At 42.2% G+C, this 24246-nt stretch overlaps 1 protein-coding gene across 12 annotated transcripts; it reads right to left on the reverse strand.

Moving 5' to 3' along the window:
- Positions 1–7509: 7509 nt before the first annotated feature.
- Positions 7510–21925, reverse strand: LOC135097464 (uncharacterized). Of its 12 annotated transcripts, XM_063999402.1 has the most exons (10): positions 15817–16626; positions 15558–15683; positions 15235–15384; positions 14009–14178; positions 10266–10402; positions 9961–10072; positions 9503–9629; positions 8685–8857; positions 8167–8330; positions 7510–7867 (listed from the first exon to the last, which is right to left on the reverse strand). In XM_063999402.1, the coding sequence occupies exons 7-10, from the start codon at positions 9611–9613 to the stop codon at positions 7839–7841; spliced, it is 477 nt and encodes a 158-aa protein (XP_063855472.1). In that variant the 5' UTR covers positions 9614–9629; positions 9961–10072; positions 10266–10402; positions 14009–14178; positions 15235–15384; positions 15558–15683; positions 15817–16626; the 3' UTR covers positions 7510–7838. The 12 variants fall into 12 exon arrangements, 9 of the variants coding, with proteins under 9 accessions (XP_063855472.1, XP_063855471.1, XP_063855473.1 ...); XM_063999401.1 differs by lacking the exons at positions 15558–15683; positions 15817–16626 and adding an exon at positions 21394–21594 and having other exon boundaries at positions 15235–15469; XM_063999403.1 differs by lacking the exon at positions 15558–15683.
- Positions 21926–24246: the final 2321 nt, after the last annotated feature.

Raw genomic sequence — 24246 nt, forward strand, 5'->3', positions numbered from 1 at the left:
CTCTGTCAAGCAGGATTAGTTATCATTATTAACTCTTCATGAGTCATTTATGGATTTAGATTTGTATTACGCTCATCAAATACCAACTTTGTTAATGCTAATATACGTGCGAATATCCAGCTTCCAACACTGACTTCGCCTCCACACCTACACACTTCCCTGATTCTTAACGTACTCTAATTAAATATTTTATGCATCAGGGTTTAATAAAACATATATTACGGCGTTCTTACTAAATACATCAGTGAAGCAAGGTGCAGTAAGGTATGATATTAAAAAAGTAGGTGTCTGAGCGCTCTATCCGAACACAGGTACAGGTCAGCGCCTCTGGAATGTTCTGCCTCCATATCATGAAACCCTTCATTCTTCCATAAGCTTTATCGTCAAAGGACTACAAAAATGATTTAATCAGGTACAGGAGATACAACAAGGGTGATACTAGCGAAGTCTTCAGAGTCAGTAATCAGTATTGGACAAGTAAATTAAGAGGGGATCTGTCACACAGGTCTTCAAGTGGTATCAGAAACCCAATACAGGTGACATAAACAAATCGTCGAGGACAATAATCAGGATAAGACAAGAAATAATGGGTTTCTTGATAAATTTCGATTAAAGAATATATATAAGAAGGAATTGGTTAGTGCTAAGTCATCAGGGAGCCTTTAACACAATATTACACAAATTCATGGATGGGGATGGTAGTGGAAATATGTAGGTCTGTTTAATGCAAGGACTGCCACGTGTAGGCCCGATAGCGTCATGAAATTTCCCTTATCTTAATATATATATATATATATATATATATATATATATATATATATATATATATATATATATATATATATATATATATATATATATATATATAATAATGGAGTACCCCACACGGCTGGGCAGGAGATGGGACTCAGAACCATACTCTGAAACACCTGTGCACCGAACTTCCACTACTTTCAAAATGCTCTAATTGAAGTTAGGCTGGTTGTTAAGGATGTTTTTACGGTTCTAGTGATGGATAAATATTATGTCTACATTACTAAAAGGAAAAACATTTTTGAGAACCTGGCTAATCATCTCTGTAGCCTCTGAAAATAGTCGTGGTGATGGAGAGAGCTAAGCATTTCTGAATACGCCACACACACTCGCAAGTCAGTCACCAACAAGGAATTGACTGTTTGACTTGTGTGGGTCTTCCCTCTTGAGGAACACAAAAAAAGAATGAACACCTGCCGGCCTGTAGTGTGTGGTGAGCTGCAATGCCTCATCTAAAGTAAGAGACGTGAGACAGTACAGGCAACGGCTTCTCCCCACCTCCTACTCTACCCTCAAGTCAGAGAGAGAGAGAGAGAGAGAGAGAGAGAGAGAGAGAGTTCTAACACAATGACTCATTCTTGCAACACACATACATACACACACACACACACACACACACACACACACACACACACACACACACACACACACACACACACACACTATTAAGGAAGCCTAATATTCTCGTTTCATTGTAGTGACACACACACACACACACACACACACACACACACACACACACACACACACACACAGCTACATATACGAGTAGCCACTATTGTTTCGCTTTACTTCTGCTTTTTGCCTCAGCACTTCTTCCTTTGTGGGCGTTTCTCCAGAGTGAGTGAGGGGTTGGCGCCATGTATGAGTCTCCTGCAGGTGTTTCTGCCTTGCATCTTCCTCTGTAATTCCCATAATTTGCATCTCTGTCACAATTCCGTCCCTCTGTCTCACTCTCTGTCTTCCCTCCGATTTTATTCCCTCAATTTGTTTCCTGCAGGCTCTTCTAATCGGTTCCTGGTGTTCTCTTCTTACTACGTGACAAACCATCTCATTGTTAATAGTCTTATCACTTCAGTAAAGCGTTCCACAACACTGATCATTATAAAGCTGAGATACACTACACCCCGACAACCAGCGTAGCGGCTCAGGAGGCAGCGAGCTAGGGTCAAGATGTGGCATACATACATAGGTCGTGATGAACTAATGACCTACACGAGACCCGAAGCCTTGTAAGTGGTGTGTGTGTGTGTGTGTGTGTGTGTGTGTGTGTGTGTGTGTGTGTGTGTGTGTGTGTGTGTGTGTACCAGAGTCCGTTATTTCTTTCGCTGCCCCTCCTTTACCAGACAGGTAGACACACAGACAGATAAAAAGACATACAAACAGACGGAGGGACGGATGGACACACACACACACACACACACACACACACACACACACACACACACACACACACACACACACACACACACGTCCGATGGGCCTAACGACATCCAATAAAATCTAAATTAGGCTTATAAATTCTGCAGGAAACACTTCAGGGTAAAAAAATATAAATAAATAAACTTTATTTTTTTCCCTTCCTTCAGTGTAAAATATGTTACGAGTTCCAGTTTTGTTTCCATGTGTGTGTGTGTGTGTGTGTGTGTGTGTGTGTGTGTGTGTGTGTGTGTGTGTGTGTGTGTGTGTGTGTGTGTGTGTGTGTGTGTGTGTGTTTACGTGAATGCTTAGGAGAGAACACACATGAAGTCGCAATAATAATAATAATAATAATAATAATAATAATAATAATAATAATAATAATCCCAGGTATATTGTACAGGTACTGACGTCTCACCTGCCGCCCACATCTAATTGGAAGAGGAGGATGAACGGAGAATCACCAACATACCTGTAAGAAGAGGAAGACTTGTGTTAATGTACGGCGTGAAGAAGAAAAATAAAAAAAACAAGAACAAGAACAAGAACAGACCACGAAAAGAATAAGAACAGGAAAATAACAAGAAAAGAACAAGAACAAGAACAAGAGGGCGATGACATCATAGAAGAAGAAAAAGAAGAAGAAGAAGAAGAAGAAATAAAAAAAAGAGAAGAAAAAGAAGAATGAACAACTGGAGAAAAAGGAAGAAAAATAACCAAAGACACGACAAAATAAACAAACTTAACAAATCAATAAGGAGGTCCACAGGTGACACAATTCTCACCTGTGTCTTCAAAGCTCATTAATGGAAGCGCTGGATAAAGGTAGCAGTGTTATTACCAACATTACACCACATTAACCAAAGCAAATCAACAAAATGGTCCCGAGTAAGTGTGTGTGTCTGTGTGTGTGTGTGTGTGTGTGTGTGTGTGTTACATTAATGGTGATGCGTGTTTGATAATGAAGGAAAACAGCAGCATAATGAAGGAGAAGAAGGAAGAAAGGAGAGAAGCTTTGGGTGGAGACTTCATGGGTGGAACAAACAAACAACCCACGCCACTAAATAATGTTTTGTCCAGCTCGGCAAACACGCGCGTTGTCCGTAACATATGCGCCTGTTATGCCCGGGACGACTCCTCTGGCTTTGGAAGTACTGCACATTTAAAACGAATATTCACAGTCTATAAAGTTTACGAGCGAATAACCGTAGCGGCGCCGCGGAGAAGGTAAAGAACAGGGAACACTTGCAGTGGACGCCCAGCCATTGACATCACGGGCGCCGGTATTGTGGGAGGCAAGGGAAAGAAGCAAGGAAGGTATGGATGGACTGGTGTGTGAGTAGATCTTGCCTTTACAGAGGACAGAATACCGCCTTGCTGGACGCCTAATATTATCATTGATTATCTTGTTTTTTTTTCCCTTTGTGTGTAAGAGGGCCACTGGTCAAGGGTAACAAAAGACTGATGAAAGAAAAGGCCTGTTCAAAGTGCCAGTCCATAAAGAAAGGGCAGAAAGGATCATGGAAAAAAGGGAAAAAGGAAAAAGAAAAGGAAAAGAAAAAAAAAAAGGTTTAGGTGATGTTTTGTTTGACTGTTTGACTCCTTAATTGACTGACTAGCTATTTATTTATTTATTTATTTATTTATTTATTTATTTATTTTTTACGTGCGAAGGTGTACAGTAAAAAAAAAAGTTCTCTATTTTGTTGCTGCATAAACATCAATGAAGGAGGCAACCAAGTAAATTATCAATCAATCAAGCAAGCAAGCAAATCAATCCATATATTAATAAGCACAAAAAATCGCCTAGAATATATAAGAGTCTAGTTCTGGAGGTGACAAATTAACTGACTGACTGACTGATTATTGAACTGACCAACTGATGAACTGATGCACTGATTGCTTAACTGACTGACTGAATGACTGACTGACTGACTGATTATTGAATTGACCAACTGATAAACTGATGCACTGATTGCTTAACTGACTGACTGACTGACTGACTGACTGACTGGCTGAATGACAGACTGGTTCCCTGATTGGTATTTTGGCGTTGACGTAATAAATCTAAGGCTATCACCAAGTAGGATATATAAAGGAACACAAAGGAAGACAGGAGTAATGAGTAACCATGGCAAAGGGTTGGGGATTGCTTGTGAGCGAGAGAAAATTAGGGGTGAGAAATGAAGGGAAAAGACACAAGGAAAAATGAGAAAAAAAAGGAAAAAAAAAAGACTTCTTAATGGGGAAACATGTTTTAATCGCTAAGGAAATAAAGTTTGTTATTGATAGGGAAAAATATCAAGTTTTTAATTAGAGAAAAGACAAGGAAAATGAGAAGAAAAAGAACGAAAAGACTGTTCTTAATGGGGAAATATGCTTTAATCGCTAAGGAAATAAAGTTTGTTATTGATAGGGAAAAATATCAAGTCGTTAATTAGAGAAAATACACAAGGAAAAATTATAAAAAGAAAAAAAAAAAGGAAAACACAATTCTTAATAGAGAAATATGCTTTAAACGCTAAGAAAATAAAGTTTGTTATTGATAGGGGAAAAATATCAAGTTGTTCATTAGGAGGTTATCAATAAGGGGAAATTACTCAATAAGGAGATGACGTTAGTAATGACAGGTAATTTGTGAAAAAGTTATAATTCTAGAAGTTGAATCGTAGTTCTTAATGGTAAAAAAAAAATGTTAACAAATTTATTAATACGAAGTAAAAAAATAAATCCAGCTTCTTTAAACACAAACAAACACAAACGAAGGGCAAACAAAAACAAACAAACACCAATCAATCATAAAATCAACAAACAAAATTACGAACCTTTCAAATTCCCTCCCTCTCTCTCTCTCTCTCTCTCTCTCTCTCTCTCTCTCTGGTGCCCGCGGCTGGCCTCTCAGGTATATGGAAATTTATCGAGCTCGCCAGGTAAGCCAGTATTGTTGACACAGGTAGACAGGGGGTCAGAGTAATGGCACCTGTCCCCATCAGAATAAATGGGGAATTCAAGGGGGCGCCTCTCCCTCTCCCCCTCTTCCTCTTCCTGAGACACGTTGACTTTCTCCGGTTGGTTAAAAGTAAATTCATATTTTGTATTGTAAGTTTTCTAGATTGAGTTTATTATGTTCGATGCATTCGTTGTGTGTGTGTGTGTGTGTGTGTGTGTGTGTTAGTCAGGTCATGTATTTACCTTAACACACACACACACACACACACACACACACACACACAAATGTTCCCTACGGTCTATCAGTTTCCTCCTCCTCCTCCTCCTCCCTCAACAGGTTAATCAAGAAGGCGACGGCTCACTAACGCATCCAGCTGTTATGACCCTTCCCAGACCAGCTGACCTCATCTCAAGGGCCTCTCACCACCAGTCTGTTGTGTGTGTGTGTGTGTGTGTGTGTGTGTGTGTGTGTGTGTGTGTGTTCATGTCACTGCTCTCTCTGGCAAAGGTTCCTCAATTGGTGGGTTTTTCCACGGCAAGCAGATGATATTTTTCTTTGTGTCTACACAATCTCTTTCCTTCCTCCCTCCCTTTCTCTTTCCTCATACATAATATATTTCTATCCCCTTCCAGCAGCTCTTGTCTATCCATCCCTTTCCCTCCCGTTCTCTTATTCCCCTTCCTTCCTTCCTTCCTTCCTTCATACATTATATAACACCCCTCCTTCCTATATTCCCCTCCCATCCCTTCACTTCCCTTTCTATTCCCTTCAAGCAAATTTATTCCCCTCTCGAAGCTTCTTTTCTTCATTCCTTCCTTTCCCTCCTCCATACAGCCTTCCCTTCTCTTCGTTCCCTTCACATCAAGAGCCTTTCATCCCTTTTATTCCGTCCAGGCTTCACTCACATGCCGCGTCAAGAAAATATCTGATTAAATCTGTAAATCTGAAGTGTAGTTTGCATCGTATTCTGCTGACACGTGTAGTTCCTCCATCCAGTATTAATGAAGCGAATGAAACAAGGTGTGACTGGCATTCATCTCAAGGCACAACTGACGCGGCGCCCACTTGATCCCGCGTCCCTAGTGACTAAGGGTGACACATCTTGGCCAGATGACCCCTGTAAATTTACCAGTGACTCCGGTACCAGATGACCATTCAGTACCAGTGATCCTTGTGCCAAATATTCTACAGGAGTACCAGTAATAAGTCACCCCCTACAGCCCTAGTAGCTCATGACCCAAGTAGACTCACAAGCACCCCGTTACTGTGTGGCATGTTACTCGTATGTGTCTCATGTTCCCTCAGCCGTCATCACTTTGGTTTGATAACACTGTCCCTTGCCACTGTTATGAGGAGACGATCAGCAGGACACAGGAATTGCGACGGAGTGCAAATGGCAGACACTGGAGACAAGCGTGGCCCGTCCCTTGCCTTGTGACCGTGCTTGTACCAATAACTGCCAGCAATGAATGACATATGTGCCAAAGCTCCCGGCACCACACACAGCCAGCCCATCACACGCCTTCAGAATGTCCCTCCCCCACCTCCACACGCCTGTCTGAAAGCCGTCCCGGTGTCAGCTCCATCAAATCTTGTTTTGTAACTCCCCTCAAGCCTCCCCTTCCCTTCAGTCTCCCCAGGATCACCACACCAGCTGTTCCCTCGCCGTGTTTCTCAGAGTTGCTCATCACTCCCAGAAAAGAGCTTAATTATGACGCTACTATGTAAAGCCACGAAACTGAAATCTGTGAAGAAAGATGGAGAAATGTTTCAGCATTACAGTGAAATCCCTGCACACACCACGCCCCGTGTGTGCACACACTGCACCGCTTAAAGGTAACATGGGGAGGAGGAAAAAAGGAGAAAATAGACGTGGAATAATACTTAAAAGAGGATAGAGGACAATAAAGAGGACAAGGCGAATAAAAGAAAGAAATATTGCGAATTACGTGCGAAGGGAAGCATGAGAGAGAGAGAAAGATAAACAGATGAAAGAGTAAAAATTTACCCACACTACCATATTTGATTCATATTTTGTCTTGACCTAATTGCTCATGGAATTTAATTAACTAATGTTTTGGGCATTGCTGAACATTGTTTTGAGTAATATGAACAAATTCCTCTGTATGACTTTCAGTTACATATTGGGAGAAAAAAAAAAAAAGTTTCTTTCTGGTCAGCCTTTGGGACACAAACTGCTGTAATAAATTTTATTTCTTGAACATTGGTTTTACTTTGTTGAGGAAGGAGGGTTAGGTTAGGTTAGGTTAGTTAGGTTAGGTGATTGTTAGCAGTGCTTAAAACCCCTGCAGTTGTATAAAAAGAAGTTTGCTCTTGTGTACATGTATTTAATTATTGGTGCTGTTACAAAATTTACCCATATAGTCAATAAACATAACCAAGAACCAACTAAGCAATGGATTATAAATAGGAGTATGTACAGTACCTCTGGCAGTCAGGTCTGAGACAATGACCACTGCAGTGCTAGATAACATTATTGTGCTCTAATGCATTCATGATTTACACCAAGTTGATTTGGCTTTACATGTGAACTTCTAAGTGGATGATAATTGCAACATTCATATCCATGCAGGTGGGGGCCTCCAGATGAGACAACACACACTGCTGTGGAGTTGGTCATGCTGTGGATGTTGTCTCACACAACATTTGCAGGACTGCCATACCCTGAAAGTGATGGCACCACACTGCATAAGTAAACTAACAAAGGTCAAATTACATTTTGTAAATTAATGCTGTTTTTAAGTGCAGTACTGTAATGTAACAATAATTGTGCTACAGCATCATCTTCCATGGGGCTGGCAGCATCATGTCCAACACTCATCTTCATGAATGTTCATCTGCACATTTGCTCATCAACTCAGCAAAACCATGTGATAAACACAGACATGACTAGGTTGACTGCTAATTAAAAGAAAAATTTGTCAATAAAAACATCACTCAAAGAATACCAGCTTATTCTCTACCTGCAGTAATGACAGCTTTTTTTTTTTTTTTTTTTCCAGAAGTGTCAGGGCCTCTAGGACCACAGCCTTCCACCAGCAGTGGTGTTGGAGCCATCCAACCCTCTTCTGCTGGTGTCGCTGGGTCCACAGGGGCCTCTGGATTTGACAATGCTGTATCATCTGCACTGGATGAGAAGATCTTTGTTCAAATTATGCTCATTATAGATGACTACATGCAATGGTGAATAACATGTTAACATGTATTCAGTTGTGTCCTCCAGTACAATGAACACTGATTATACAACTCCTGCCACTAAGTCTGTTGTTCTTGCTACTTTGACCTAATTTTTTATTTTATTTTTTTATTATATTTATTTATTTATTTTTTGAGGAATACATCTCTGAGGCATATAAAGTGTTGATTCCATAAGTGCATCACACCACCAGCCTGGGTACAGTAGAGCAGAAAGGTCCAAGGAGCAAATGAGGTAAAAGGACACAGCAAGATAGCATGACATGTAACTTGAAATACCACTTACTTTGTAACTTGAGGTGTAGTCATGTTTGCTTCTAAACTGTATTTCAGATGGCCACTCTGACTTGGAAGTTCTCTCTCAAGCACAGGAAACCCAACAGCAGATTCATCCAAGCATGGACGAGCTGGTGATGGTGCAGCTGGCTGTACAAAACATGTCCCAGGCACTTTGACAATCTGTTGAAGTGCAGAGGAACATTGTGCATTCATTGCAGCAGCTGGTAACACTTACTGAGCACTTCATTAATGCCAACACCACCCACCAATAATTTATAGCATTTTAATGTTTACCTTTCATAAGTTTACCTTTATTAAGTTAAGTTATAAGACTAAGTTATCAAATTAAGTTATATTAAGCAATATTTCTTTTCTGTAGAATTAAGTTGTAGCAATTCTATCATTAACCTCGAGCAGCATGTTAATGTTAGTGCAATATAATACCAAACTTCACTGTGATACCTACAATGCTTCTGTGTTACTTAAAATACAAAAGTAAGATTAGTGTTTTGTGGTGACCTGCTGGTGGACATTTCTGTAAATAAGTTTATTTACTTTTTTTTTTTTCAGGATGTGAACTATACTCATATATGTTATATTTTTCTTTTTCTTGCAAAGACTTTGGTAATTGGTAATTTTATTTTATTTTTAAATAAATCTACAGCACTTTTTTAATCTATTTGTGTTATTCATACCTAATACTAGCAAGCCACTTAAGTATTTGATGAATTTAAATGTTGCACTGATCTCTTTCATTTAGTATGCAGTGATACATGGAAAACCATTATTTCACTCATTACATGATTACTGACCTCACTTCCTTACTTCAGTGCTGGAAGAAGTTTTGTATGATTTCTTGCTACACAATTCTGCCTGAAGCACACTGACCCCTCTACAGCACAGCAGGGTTGGTATCAGCATGGGGCACTGCTTCATCCTCAAGAGGTGGTAGCTGTAAGCAGACTTTTGTGAGGGTCTGAGAGGTCTAGGGACTGGAACCTAACTGTTCCATTTGTTTAAAGTTATATTGTAGAGGAACAGTCATGTAGTTTGACATTTAGCATTCTGATGATCTAAAACTAGCCCAAACCATAATGACTTTCAGACATCTTTGTAGGAAAAAAAAAAAAAGAATGTTTATTTTTGTTAAATGATGGTACACTTCTGACAAATTTCATTACCCCAACAACAAGTGTAAGAACATTCATGACTCTACTCGGTTAAATCTAATGTCCATGATACAGATATATCCTGTCAACTACCAGAAAAATAGTGACAAGTACGTATGTCATCAGGAACTTGATGCAGCAGTTGTGTAGGAGCAGGCAAGTATTAATTATTTTGACACACTTGATGGGTCTGTACTGCAAGCCACCTCCACAAGAGTGCAGGCACCTGTGAAAAGTGAGATTTCATACTACAAGAGGATTCATTACTTATAAAAGAGTATATCAAGTGTTCATTTATAACTAATGTCAAGGCTTATCACACTATGTTTTCTTATGCAATACCAGTAACCATGAGCAGTCACATGAAAATCAATAAAATACATGGTTGGGTAAACATGTGATGCAATAATGCTATATACCTGGCAATCTGGAGCAGTAGCTGAGGATCACTTCACTTGCATCACAAACAAGTTGGATGTTCAGAGGGAGTGATACCTTTTCCAGTTCAAGTAGAGGGCCTCATCCACACTTTGCTCCTTCATGGTAATGTGGCTGCCTGTGCACACAAAAGAAACTATTACATGATCATGTTACACAGTAGCTACATATATAGGAGGAGGCAATAGACACCTGCCGAAACGATAATTACTCCCAGTGAGGTCTAAAGCACTGTTCAGGGGGTGCTGTGAACTTATCATTAAACCCAGCTGTGACCTCACTGAACGTTTCCCTTTGTGTCTCACAACACAAGGGGGTAGTCACAGCCTGCCCTCTAAAGACAACTCTCTTCCTCCACACAAAACTACAAGCACCTAATAACACACACACCCTTCACTCAAAAAATTTTAAAATCATGGCGACTCCTACACCAGCCTCGGAGTCCCCATCTGGGGAGGGGACCATAAATGTCCCCAGGTCGGACTGCCTTTCCGTCGACGACCCTAAGTGTCTTGACACCCCCCTCAACTTTTTCTTCATTAACTTCTGCAACATTCGCGGTCTAAGATCTAATTTTCAATCTGTAGAACACCACCTCTCCTCCTCTAAACCTCATCTTCTTTTCCTCACTGAAACTCAGGTGTCTGAGGCAACTGACAGTAGCCCCTTTTCTGTTCCCTCCTACTTTCTCTATCCTCATTTTCGATCCAAAGCTGGATGCTGCGTTTATGTGCGCAATGACTTAACCTGCTCTCGTGCCCACGCTCTTGAATCTTCCGAGTTTTCCACCATCTGGCTACGACTACAGAGTCATTCTCATACTAAATTTATCTGTGCTGTATACCTCTCTCCTAACTCCTCTGACTATAAGAAATTCTTTGACTACTTAACTTCCAAAGTGGAGCACATTCTGACCCTCTTCCCTTTTGCAGAGATCTCCATTCTTGGAGACTTCAATGTTCACCACCAGCTTTGGCTTTCCTCTCCCTTCACTGACCATCCTGGTGAACTAGCCTACAACTTTGCTATCCTCCATGACCTAGAGCAATTGGTGCAACACCCTACTCGTATTCCTGACCGTCTTGGAGATACGCCCAACATTCTTGACCTTTTCCTGACCTCTAATCCTTCTGCTTATGCTGTCACCCTTTCTTCTCCGTTGGGCTCCTCCGATCACAATCTCATATCTTTATTTTGTCCTATCACTCCAATCCCTCCTCAGGATCCCCCTAAGCGAAGGTGCCTCTGGCGTTTTGCCTCTGCTAGTTGGGGGGACCTGAGGCGGTATTTTGCTGATTTTCCTTGGAATGACTACTGCTTCCGTGTCAGAGACCCGTCTTTGTGTGCTGAGCGCATAACAGAGGTGATAGTGTCTGGCATGGAGGCGTACATTCCTCACTCTTTTTCTCGTCCTAAACCTTCTAAACCTTGGTTTAACACAGCTTGTTCTCGTGCTATACATGATAGAGAAGTGGCCCACAAAAGGTACTTAAGCCTTCCTTCACCAGAATCTCATGCACTTTATATTTCTGCCCGGAACCATGCCAAGTCTGTTCTCCAACTAGCCAAAAACTCCTTCATTAACAGAAAATGTCAAAACCTTTCAAGATCTAACTCCCCTCGTGATTTCTGGCATCTAGCCAAAAATATCTCCAATAACTTTGCTTCTTCTTCTTTCCCTCCTCTACTTCAACCAGATGGCACCACTGCTATCACATCTATTTCTAAAGCTGAACTCTTTGCTCAAACCTTTGCTAAAAACTCTACCTTGGACGATTCTGGGCTTGTTCCTCCCTCTCCTCCACCCTCTGACTACTTCATGCCTCGTATTAAAATTCTTCGTAATGATGTTTTCCATGCCCTCGCTGGCCAAAACCCTCAGAAGGCTTATGGACCTGATGGGGTCCCTCCTATTGTTCTCCGAAACTGTGCCTCCGTGCTTGCACCTTGCCTAGTCAAACTCTTTTAGCTCTGTCTGTCAACATCTACCTTTCCTTCTTGCTGGAAGTTTGCCTACATTCAACCTGTTCCTAAAAAGGGTGACCGCTCTAATCCCTCAAACTACCGTCCTATTGCTTTAATTTCCTGCTTATCTAAAGTTTTTGAATCTATCCTCAACAGGAAGATTCTTAAACATCTATCACTTCACAACCTTCTATCTGATCGCCAGTATGGGTTCCGTCAAGGCCGCTCTACTGGTGATCTTCTGGCTTTCCTTACTGAGTCTTGGTCATCCTCTTTTAGAGACTTTGGTGAAACTTTTGCTGTTGCCTTGGACATATCAAAAGCCTTTGATAGAGTCTGGCACAAAGCTTTGATTTCCAAACTACCCTCCTACGGTTTCTATCCTTCTCTCTGTAACTTCATCTCAAGTTTCCTTTCTGACCGTTCTATTGCTGCTGTGGTAGACGGTCACTGTTCTTCTCCTAAATCTATTAACAGTGGTGTTCCTCAGGGTTCTGTCCTGTCACCCACTCTCTTCTTATTATTCATTAATGATCTTCTAAACCAAACTTCTTGTCCTATCCACTCCTATGCTGATGATACCACCCTGCACTTTTCCACGTCTTTTCATAGACGTCCAACCCTTCAGGAGGTAAACATATCACGCAGGGAAGCCACAGAACGCCTGACTTCTGATCTTTCTAAAATTTCTGATTGGGGCAGAGCAAACTTGGTATTGTTCAATGCCTCAAAAACTCAATTCCTCCATCTATCAACTCGACACAATCTTCCAGACAACTATCCCCTCTTCTTCAATGACACTCAACTGTCCCCCTCTTCTACACTGAACATCCTCGGTCTGTCCTTTACTTATAATCTGAACTGGAAACTTCACATCTCATCTCTAGCTAAAACAGCTTCTATGAAGTTAGGTGTTCTGAGACGTCTCCGCCAGTTTTTCTCACCCCCCCAGCTGCTAACTCTGTACAAGGGCCTTATCCGTCCATGTATGGAGTATGCTTCACATGTCTGGGGGGGTTCCACTCATACTGCTGTTCTAGACAGGGTGGAATCAAAAGCTTTTCGTCTCATCAACTCCTCTCCTCTAACTGACTGTCTTCAGCCTCTCTCTCACCGCCGCAATGTTGCATCTCTAGCTGTCTTCTACCGCTATTTTCATGCTAACTGCTCTTCTGATCTTGCTAACTGCATGCCTCCCCTCCTTCCGCGGCCTCGCTGCACAAGACTTTCTTCTTTCTCTCACTCCTATTCTGTCCACCTCTCTAACGCAAGAGTTAACCAGTATTCTCAATCATTCATCCCTTTCTCTGGTAAACTCTGGAACTCCCTGCCTGCTTCTGTATTTCCACCTTCCTATGACTTGAATTCCTTCAAGAGGGAGGTTTCGAGACACTTGTCCACCAATTTTTGACCACTGCTTTGACCCTTTTAGGGACTGGCATTTCAGTGGGCATTTTTTTTTATTAGATTTTTGTTGCCCTTGGCCAGTGTCCTTCCTACATAAAAAAAAAAAAAAAAAAAAAAATATATATATATATATATATATATATATATATATATATATATATATATATATATATATATATATATATATATATATATATATATATATATATATACATAAAATATGAAAACTTTTTAATGCTTAACAGGAACTTGAGGCTGTGAGATACCTTTCACTCAAAGGAAACACCGATGAAGTGATAGATTATAACAACAGCACTAAATTTAATATAAAATACATTATTGTTAATCTTACCATCAATGGCCCCAATAACCGTTAGGAAATTTTAAATCCTGAAGAACTGGTGTGCAGTTCTCCTTTGATCAAGGTGTGTTGGAGGCATCTTGATTTCCTGCACTGACTTATCACTCAACACGGTGCACACACACACTTGAAGACCCTGCTGACACTTGCTTGCATAGGTCCTGAAAGCAGATTATAAGCCATTAGTTTTCATTTTATTTATTTATTTATTTTAAATAAGATATATGTTTCTGCTGTAAGAGAGAGAGAGAGAGAGAGAAAAAAAAAAAAAAAAAAAAACAGCAGCAATGTAATGTGATCCTTGTAGCTGTAGTACAGTGTTGTTTCCATGAGTGCAGCCGTATTCACGCACACATTACATCTGTCAACTTTTTTTGCCAGCAGTATAATAAATCAAGTTATCCTCAAGACAGTGTTAGAAACATGTCAGAAATAAACCTACAAGTCTAGAAATATTTGTACACATGAATAATAATGTGGTGTGTGAGGAAGGGACAGCCCCAGGGGTACTTGACAGCAGGTTTGGTAAGGTTGGCATCATCCCTCATCCCTCCTTATCAATTGTGCACTCACATATTTTGACACTATTAACTAATCTTGGCATGTTCCTAACACTGGATTACAACTTTATAAACTGTGGCATGCAGCAGGTTGACTTTTATGCCTTTTATCCTTGAAAGTCAGCCACACTTAAGTATTATTCACCACACTGAACATCAGTTTATTCACCTACAAAAGTTATTTATGGGATATTATGCAATTTGTTTACACAAAAAGTAGTGGTAATTGTTTGGAGTCCTCTCTTGTCCTTATTACACGTCTATCCTCTTCCATTCTTTCACATATACAGTACCTCTTGATAAACCTGAAACATATATGTACCCCCATCCTTCAGGGGTTCCACAGGTTATGCTAACTTATAGTAGTGTCCTTAAGGGTGGGTCTAGCCCCTGTGGTTATGTTGGATTAGGTAATGTTTCTTATAAAAGTGTACGGTGACTAACCTAATCTCTGGGGGGCCTTCGCCCATCCCTTGGACTCCCTGAAGGGCAGGGGCACTTCTTCCTCGCCTTAAAGTTACGTTTTATGTGTATCTAAAGGTATATGCGAAGAATGTAAGAGAATAGACCATTAATAAGGTCAGGGAAAGGGCTCCCTGATAACTTCCACAACAGCCAGCCCCTGTACTGAAGCATGCAACACCAGTATCATCTTACCAGCAGTGTCTCCAATGACGTTTTGGAAGGGCCCACTGGCAAACAGTCTCTGGGCCAGCAGAACCTGGGTGTGAGTTGGTAATGCCTGGCTATGCCTTGTCCTTCTCTCCAGCTGAGGCTGCATCTCCTCAAACAAGAGGTTTAGTAGGTCTGCCGCGGGAAGCGATATTTGATCATGAGCTCATTATCACTCAATGCCAAGGGGTCGTGGCGATCCTGAAAGCGCCTTTCTTGCCTCAAGGCACGAACGTGGTAGTATGTTAAGAAAATATCCAATATATGCACAAGAAACGACGAAAACAATACGTAATCACAGTACACACTTGTTAGTGGGTGGGGGAATGGGGAGTGCGCACGTGTGGGACAAATCAGCCTCTTCATTTGTTTTCAGTGTTCCATGCAAGATTTCACTTTATGCATCACAAAACCATGCTTCCTTGCTGGTAAAGCTTGTAAACAATTAAAAAAAGGTTATTTTGTGCACATAAATATTTATATAAGAGTTTTCAGGCGAGGTGGAGTTAACCTACATCACCTCAGGAGGTTGTAACTTTACAACCTTGCTACTATGGCAACACCAACCTCTTATGCGTTCGTGGATACCATATGGCGGTCCGAGGTTGATAATGGGCGCTGATCGCAGTTTGTTAAAAGTAGCAACCGTTTCGTGGATCTGGCCCCTGGATGCTTAAGAGAGAGAGAGAGAGAGAGAGAGAGAGAGAGAGAGAGAGAGAGAGAGGGAGAGGGAGAAGGTGATGGGGAGAGTAAGAGGGGAAGGTGAGAATGTCAGTCAGGTGATGTTTAGGTAAATGGAAGGTGATAGGGAAAGATTACGGTGTTTGTGAAAAGAAAGATAAGAAAAAGTGAGAGAGAGAGAGAGAGAGAGAGAGAGAGAGAGAGAGAGAGAGAGAGAGAGAGAGAGAGAGAGAGAGAGAGAGAGAGAGAGATGACAGGTTATGTCAAGGAAATATGGAAGAGAAATGACGAAGAGTGAAGGAAATTTGAGCGACACACAGCAAATGTACGAGGGAAAATATAAAAGAAGAAATGAGGAAGAGAAAAAAATGAAGAACTATAAAAAAAAAAAAAAAACAGACGAGAAATAAGTGAGAAAGGAAAGAAGTGAGGGAAAGATGTAATATTAAGGCGAACACACACACACACACACACACACACACACACACACACACACACACATCAGACAAACCAACAAGAATTGAATGAACCGTCACCATCACCATCATCATCATCAGCACATTATCACAGCACAGCCATCACAGTCGCATCACCTTCAAATCACCACCTCCCCCTTTCTCCTCCTCCCTCTCCCTCCCCTCTGCTCTCCCCACCTTCAATTTTCGAGAGAGAGAGAGAGAGAGAGAGAGAGAGAGAGAGAGAGAGAGAGAGAGAGAGAGAGAGAGAGAGTTAGAGAGAGAGAGAGAGAGAGAGAGAGAGAGATCGTATCAGTATGTTTCCCCCAACCCCCCGACAAAATTACCCAGGTGAAGAAAAATGGGAAACAAAAACAAGGGTCAGCTGGAGGAAAAGGGAGGAAAAGGGAGGAAAGGTAAGGGGAATAGGAGAAGGGAAGAAGGGAGTAGGAATGGTGAAAGAGGGAGGGGGTGACAGGAAAGGGCTCACATATTAGTTTCCTGCTGTCATGGTGATTCTCTCTCTCTCTCTCTCTCTCTCTCTCTCTCTCTCTCTCTCTCTCTCTCTCTCTCTCTCTCTCTCCTTGCAAACTTAATGGACTGTCATAGCATCATTAGCACTCAAAGGATTAACAGGTAAAATATATAAATTCTATCTTTCTTTTCTTCTCTCTCTATTAACCCAAACATTTTTTTTTTTGCAATAGTATCCAGAATTACCAAAGAATACCCATACCAATAAAATATATAAACTTTGTAATGAATCAACCTTTCCCCTTGAGTAATTACAAACGTGACAAAAGCCAATCACACACCAAACAACACAAGATAAAGAGTTGTGATTGGTCTTCCCTCTGAGTGTTACCACCTCCAGGCAAGACGAGACCAGACCCAGGCCCGCAGGAAGCAACACAAGGCAGGCTACACACACCACTGAATCACGCAGCTACGGACGTACTGCACCAGCCAATCAGCGCTCACTTTACAAACACTCCTTGCATCGTATCCTCCCTCCTGCATTTCTAATTCGACTCTACTTTCCTCCATTCCTCTAACCTGTTTCCTCCCTCTCTCTCCCTCCCTTCACCCTTCAGTTTCCTTTCTTTCCCTCTCCGTCTTTTTTTTTTTTTCTCTCTCTCTTCCTTCTTCCTAACTTTTCCTCCTCTTTCCAGTTTCCTTTCCCCTCCATCTTTCCCTCTCTTCTCTCCTCTCTTTTCTCCTTACCTACCTCTCCTCTGAATACACGAAAGAAGTGAGAATGAAAAGAGAAGAAAAGAAAGGAGAGGAAGGGGAGAGAAATATTGGACTAAGAGGAGGTGGAGGAGGAAGAGGAGGAGGAGGAAATGAAGGAAAGAGGGAAGGAAAGAGAGCAGAGAGGGAGAAGAGGGAGAAAAATGTGAGATGGAGGTAGAGGAGAGATAGGAGAAAGAGAAGGAGATAGAGGAGGAGTAGGAGGGAAAGGAAATCAGAGAGAAGAGACGAAGAAGAATGAAGAGGGAAGAAAGAAATAAGTAGGAGAGAGAGAGGGAGGGGAAGGGAAGGGAAGAGAAGAAAAGTGAGGAGGAGGAGGAGAAAGAGGTGTAGGAGGAAGGAGGAGAAAAGAAGAGAAAATGGAAGAGAGAGGAAAGTAACACGTAGGAGAAAGAGAGAAAGGTAAAACAGAGAAGGAAGGAAGGAGGAGGAGGAGGAGGAGGAAGTAGGAAAAGGAAGGTGGAAGAAAAGGAAAGCAGAGAGAGAAGAGAAGAAGAAAGAAATACGTAGGAGAGAGAGAAGTGTAGAACAGAGATGGGAGGAGGAGGAAGAGGAGAAACAAGAGAAGGAGGAGGAGGATGGGGGAACAGGTCGCCTTGCTTCACTTACCTGCATAATTAATAAGATGCAAATTTGCGAGCAGTGATAAGTAAGGTTGACACAGGAGACAAAACCCTTCCACACCTGCAACAATTAGGCCTCCTCTCCCTAACACTCGGAGAGCCTACTGCAATTCCGCTGGAGAAGGAGAGGCTGGCTGAATCTCACTCACTTTCAATCTCTCTCTCTCTCTCTCTCTCTCTCTCTCTCTCTCTCTCTCTCTCTCTCTCTCTCTCTCTCTCTCTTACTCTGTGATTTAATTGCTTGTTTATATTGTAAGTGTTTGTTGTTGTTGTTGTTATTGTTGTTGTTGTGGGTGTAGTTAAGGGTAAAAATTTAGGTTTTGTAAGTGACTGCAGGTTGTGACGTTAAAACCTGTTTGTTGTTGTTGTTGTTGTTGTTGTTGTTGTTGTTTTGTGCGAGTGTTTTCTTTTGTTTTACGTTGACTGGTATTTTCGGAAGGTTGTTTTTATTAATTTATTTATTTTTAACTATTATTATTGTTATTTATTTATTTATTTTTGTGTGTGTGTGTGTGTGTGTGTGTGTGTGTGTGTGTGTGTGTGTGTGTGTGTGTGTGTGTGTGTGTGTGTGTGTGTGTGTGTGTGTGTGTGTGTGTGTGTGTGTGTGCTTGCTTCCGAGGGTTCTTATTGAAAAAGAAATGTATTACCTCCTTTGTGTGTTTTACTTCTTTTCTGTTCTTTAAGTAACGTGTTTTTCTTCTTTATTACATTAATGGAGTGAGTTCTGTTTTCTGTTCTTTAAGTAACGTGTTTTTCTTCTTTATTACATTAATGGAGTGAGTTCTGTTTTCTCTTCTTTAAGTAACGTGTTTTTTTTCTTTATTACATTAATGGAGTGAGTTTTGTTTTCTGTTCTTTAAGTAACGTGTTTTTTCTTCTTTATTACATTAATGGAGTGAGTTCTGTTTTCTGTTCTTTAAGTAACGTGTTTTTCTTCTTTATATGTTAAAGGAATGAGCTCCGGTTATCTTTATTCACGTATCCATTTTATTTCCTTTCTTAGTCGCGTTTTCTGTTACGCTGCACCTCCACGTATTTTCCTTCCCAAGTCAAGTGTTTCTTTGTTACTGTTTTGTAACTGTCACCCCACCAGCTCCAGCCATCACCTCGCCACCATCTCCCGAGCCATCACCTCATCAGTACCTCCCCACTTATCGCCCCCAAAGTAACCCCAGTACCTTCCAGGTCATCACCCCAGTCACCCTCCCACTCATCCCAGTCGCCCCCACTCACCTACCTACAACAATACACCCTAATATCCCTTTAGCAGCCACCCCTTCATCCCATTACCCTTTCTTCAGCCCTTCACCCCTTCCCTCAGCACACCCAGCAGCCTGCCCACCCTCCATTAAACCATCAATCTGCCATCCTATTGCCCCATTGACCCAGCGCCGCCCATGTCCACCTCAGCCCCCCAGTCATTACCGCCCTTCTTGCAGCCCCCACAGTCCCAAAACGCCTATGTTTCCTCCCCTCCCCCACACCCACGCCCACGCCCCACTAAGCAGCACGGACCCATAACTAACGAACCGCCCACTTGGAACCAACTGCCTTATTCCTCAACTCTAAAATCAAAGCCTAGTGCCCTTGTCTTCTCCTCCTCCTCCTCCCCCCCCCCTTCCCCTTCTCGCCTCGTCTCGTCACACCACACAACACCGCACACCACCACCAACATCCTAAACTTATCTGCCCTCCTCCTCCTCCTCCTCCTCCTCCTCCCCAAATATCCCTACACGGCTCCATCTTCCTCTAAACTTGTACACCTGACTTCTCTTCCCCCTTTCCCCAAATTACTCCTCCTCCTCCTTCTCCTCCTCCTCCCCACCGTACTTTCTTCTTTTTCTCCTCTTCCTTTGCTCTCCGTGCTATATTCTCCATGTCGTTTTCTCCTCCTCCTCCTCCTCCTCTTCTTCCTCTTCTCCTTGAGTTCTCATCTTGTATCGTTTCCCTCCTCCTCCTCTTCCTAATTCATATCCTGCTCCTCCTTCTCACCACCACCATCTCCTCCTCCTCCTCCTCCTCCTATCTTCTTACTCCTCTCTAACTTTGTCCTCTTCCTCCTCCTCCTCCTTTTCCTTCTGGAGCAGCAGTTAGGAATCATCACATCACCATCATCACCACTATCAATCATCACCACCATCACCATTCCACCATCACCCGTCACCATACCTGATCACTACCACCATCACTACCACAACCAGTCACCATCATCACCACTACGAGTCCCTATATCACCACTACTATCTGTCATCACATCAACACCACCACCATCACCACCACAACCAGCCACCACATCACCACCACCACCACTGATCACCATCACCACTTAGAGGCGCCGCTGGGCACACCGTGCATCACACAAATATCAAATGCTCTCAACACTTCTTCCATTAACACACACACACACACACACACACACACACACACACACTCACTCCTGACAAGAGCTTCTGTACATTACAAGCACCCCAGCCGTCCATCACTCCTACCCCCCACGCCCCCCCCACGCCCAAGGGTTTAAAACTCTCACTACTGCCACTCGCTTCTCACCGCTCTGCCTCGCCTCTCACTCGCTCTAAAGACGTGACGGTTCGGTGCTAAGATGGCTATACTTTCTCACCGCCCCCCATGCTGCGCCACCGTGACTAAGTACAGTATGCGTCACAATGAGGAATTAAACTACACTATGATCGTCTCTCTCTCTCTCTCTCTCTCTCTCTCTCTCTCTCTCTCTCTCTCTCTCTCTCTCTCTCTCTCTCTCTCTCATTTCACGCTAATCTTACGTACGTGACGAGCCCACAGTAGATAAAGCAGACCTACAGGCACCTCTACACAGCGTCAGCCTCATCTACTCTGACACCACACGTCACAAATTAAGAAAAACTAACACCACGTGACTGGCACTCTCACCCCTCATCAACTTTTCAACGCTCTTACTCTCCTCTCACTCACCTTAGACATGTGACGTTGATAAAGTTGATGAAGCAGACCTAAACGTACCTCCACACAGCGTCACACTCACGCACGCACTCACTCTCACACCACACGTCACAAAATACGAAAATTTTAAGCCACGCAACCGACGCTCATTACCTCACTCAATTTCTCTACACACTCACTCTGCTCTCACTCACCTTAATAATATGAAGCTGCTACAGGTGATGCAACACACCTTCACGCACCTCTGCACGCCGTCACGCTCACGCACAGTCACTTTACGCGTCACAAAATGGAATAAAGGCAAGCAACATCACTCGCCTCCTGTGCCCGCGGCCGCCCTCAGTAATCGGTGCGTCACGTGACCCTGCGCGCGTGGCTGTCCTAATGCCCACAGGTGAGCGCTAAACACACAGCACTCGTGGTGATGGGACAGGTAAGCGCACTGCAATAGATCGATGACAATGCGTGTGTGTTGATGTGTTGTCTTGTTTTACTTAATGGATTAAATATTACCGTTGTTTTTGTTATCGTTATTATTCTTTGATGACTTGTACCGCCGGTTCTCCCTCCCTCGTCCCCTCGTTCACTCCTTCCCTCTTTCATTGTTTTATTCATTTTCCACGTGTTAGGTCAGATTTTCTCCTCTTCCACTCATATTTTCCTCCATCCTTAAGTCTGCTCCTTCTTTCCTCCCTCCCCGTTCCCTCCACCTGAGCTTCCTTCCTCTTCCTTCTCTCCACCTATCCTTCCTTCCTTCCCTCCTTCCCTCCACCTCCCCAATAGTTTCGTTAATTTTTCACGTGGTATTTAAAAATTTCCTCTCTTCCTCTGATGTTTCCCTCCTCCTCTCCACCTGTTCCTCCCGCCCCCCCCTCCTTCCCTCCACCTATCCCTTCCTCCCTCCCTTCTTTCCTCCACTTTTCTCATTGTTTTGTTAACTATCCATGTGGTATTTTGATAACGTCCTCTTACTCTTCCTCCTCCCTCCTTCCCTCCACCTATACCTCCCTCCTTCCTCCTTTTCTCCACATGTTCCTCCCTCCTCCCTTGTTCTCTTCACCTATTCCTGCTTCCTACTTCTCTCTATTTTTCCCCCTCTCCTCCCTTCTTCCCTCCACCTATCTCTGCCTCCTCCTTCCTTCCCTCCACATATCCCTCTCTCATCCCTCCTACCCTTCATCTTTCTCTCCCTCCTCCCTCATTCCCTCCCTTCACCTATCTCTCCCTCCTCCCTCCTTCCCTCCACCAATCCATGACTCATTCCACCCATCTGTACTGTACCTCCCTCCTCCCTCCTTCCCCCCACCGGTCCTTCCCTCCTCCCTCCTCTCCACCTGTCCCTCCCTCCGTCCAGTCCCCGCCAGGTCTGTCAATAGAGAAGGGCTCAATGAAGGGCGCGGGCCGAGACACCACTAAATATGTGCCGCCCACACCTCACGCCGCCCACACCTCACGCCCCTCCCTGACGCATGACCCGCGCTGCCTGACGGACGTAATTAACTGGTGCCTGCATGGACTGGGTTGCAGATTCTTTGTTACCTGTGTGAGTGAGTGAGTGAGTGAATGACTGGGTGTTTGAGTGAGCGAGTGGGTGAGAGTGAGTGAGTGAGTGAGTGAGCGAGTGGGTGAGTGGGTGTTTGAGTGAGTGAGTGACTGGGTGACTGGGTGAAAAGAAAGAAGCCGAACAAATGGAAAGAAAAGCAAAAGGACAAAAGGGGAAAGAAAAAGGGAAACAAAGCGGAGCTAAAAATAAAGGAAAAATTAAAAAGCAAAAATCAGAAGCAAAAAAAAAAAAAAGAAAGAAGCAAAATTAAAAGAATGAAGCCGAAAAAAATAAAAAAAAGCAAAAGAACAAAACAAGGAAAAGAGAAGAAAAGAGGAAATAACAAAAGGAAAAAGAGACAAAACAGAAAAAAATAAAATAAAAGGCAGAATAAGAAAATAACAGAAAAAAAGGAAAACAAGAAGTGAAATTAATGGGAAAAAAAACAAAAGAGAAACAAGGGAAATGAAAAAAAATGTGAACAGTGTCAAGATTCTAACGGGAAACTGGAAAAAAAGAGTTTATTTTTTCCCTATGGACATTCTGATCAATATTCATATATAAAATATTTCTCACTTTTTAAATATTTTCTGCCAAACTATATTCTTTATTTTTTATTTATCAAAGTAATTGTTTAAGTATCAATTTAGCTCTCTCTCTCTCTCTCTCTCTCTCTCTCTCTCTCTCTCTCTCTCTCTCTCTCTCTCTCTCTCTCTCTCTCTCTCTCTCTCCCTATCTATCTATCTCTCTATCTATCTGTTTATCTCTCTGTCAGTTAATCCGTCTATCTAACTTTGTATCTTCCTATTCACGTACTTTATCTATTTGTATTTGTTAATTTCTATATTTATCCATTTTTTTTATCTATATTAATTAATTTTATATCCATCCATCTATTCATCCATCCATCCATCCATTAATTTTATCATTTCGGTGTTCATCTAACCTGAAAACTCTCTCTCTCTCTCTCTCTCTCTCTCTCTCTCTCTGGTAAAATGACATCTTCAGGTTGTTTTCTGTCTACCTTGCTGGATGATTTACTGGATGGCTGACGTTCTCTCTCTCTCTCTCTCTCTCTCTCTCTCTCTCTCTCTCTCTCTCTCTCTCTCTCTCTCTCTCACTCACTCACTCAAATACTGTTATCTTGCCAAGCGTCAGTCAAAAGTAAAGAAAACGAACGTAAATAAAGACTTAAGCAAGAAACGTTTAAGCTCCTTGATAAAATATGTTTTCTCAGATGACGTAAAGTTGGTAGCTTTTATTTATTTATTTTTTTTAATGTTTAGAGTGGGTAGGCTTGCTTTACATTCGCTCCTTGCTTCTTGTTTACTGTTATTCGGTTACTATTTTTTCTGTTGTCATTGTTTGTTCGTTTGTTTTGTTTATAGAGACGTCTAGTTATGAAGGAAAAAAGGTGGGGATTTTTCCTTTTTTTTTCTTTTTTTTCGTTTCCTTATCATTGTTCTGGGTTTGGTTGTTGTTGTTGTTGTTGTTGTTGTTGTTG

The sequence above is a fragment of the Scylla paramamosain genome, unplaced genomic scaffold, assembly GCF_035594125.1.
Source record: "Scylla paramamosain isolate STU-SP2022 unplaced genomic scaffold, ASM3559412v1 Contig20, whole genome shotgun sequence".
NCBI lineage: Eukaryota > Metazoa > Arthropoda > Malacostraca > Decapoda > Portunidae > Scylla > Scylla paramamosain.

Bases quoted from the DNA above. Each gene is read 5' to 3' on its own strand.
- LOC135097464 (XM_063999405.1), bottom strand. From the start codon at position 9,613: ATGAAGCAGTGCCCCATGCTGATACCAACCCTGCTGTGCTGTAGAGGG. The intron at 8,331-8,684 runs GTAAGTGGTATT...CTTCTCATCCAG, and splicing joins ACTACACCTCAAGTTACAAA to TGCAGATGATACAGCATTGT. The intron at 7,868-8,166 runs GTAGAGAATAAG...CATCACTTTCAG, and splicing joins AAAAGCTGTCATTACTGCAG to GGTATGGCAGTCCTGCAAAT.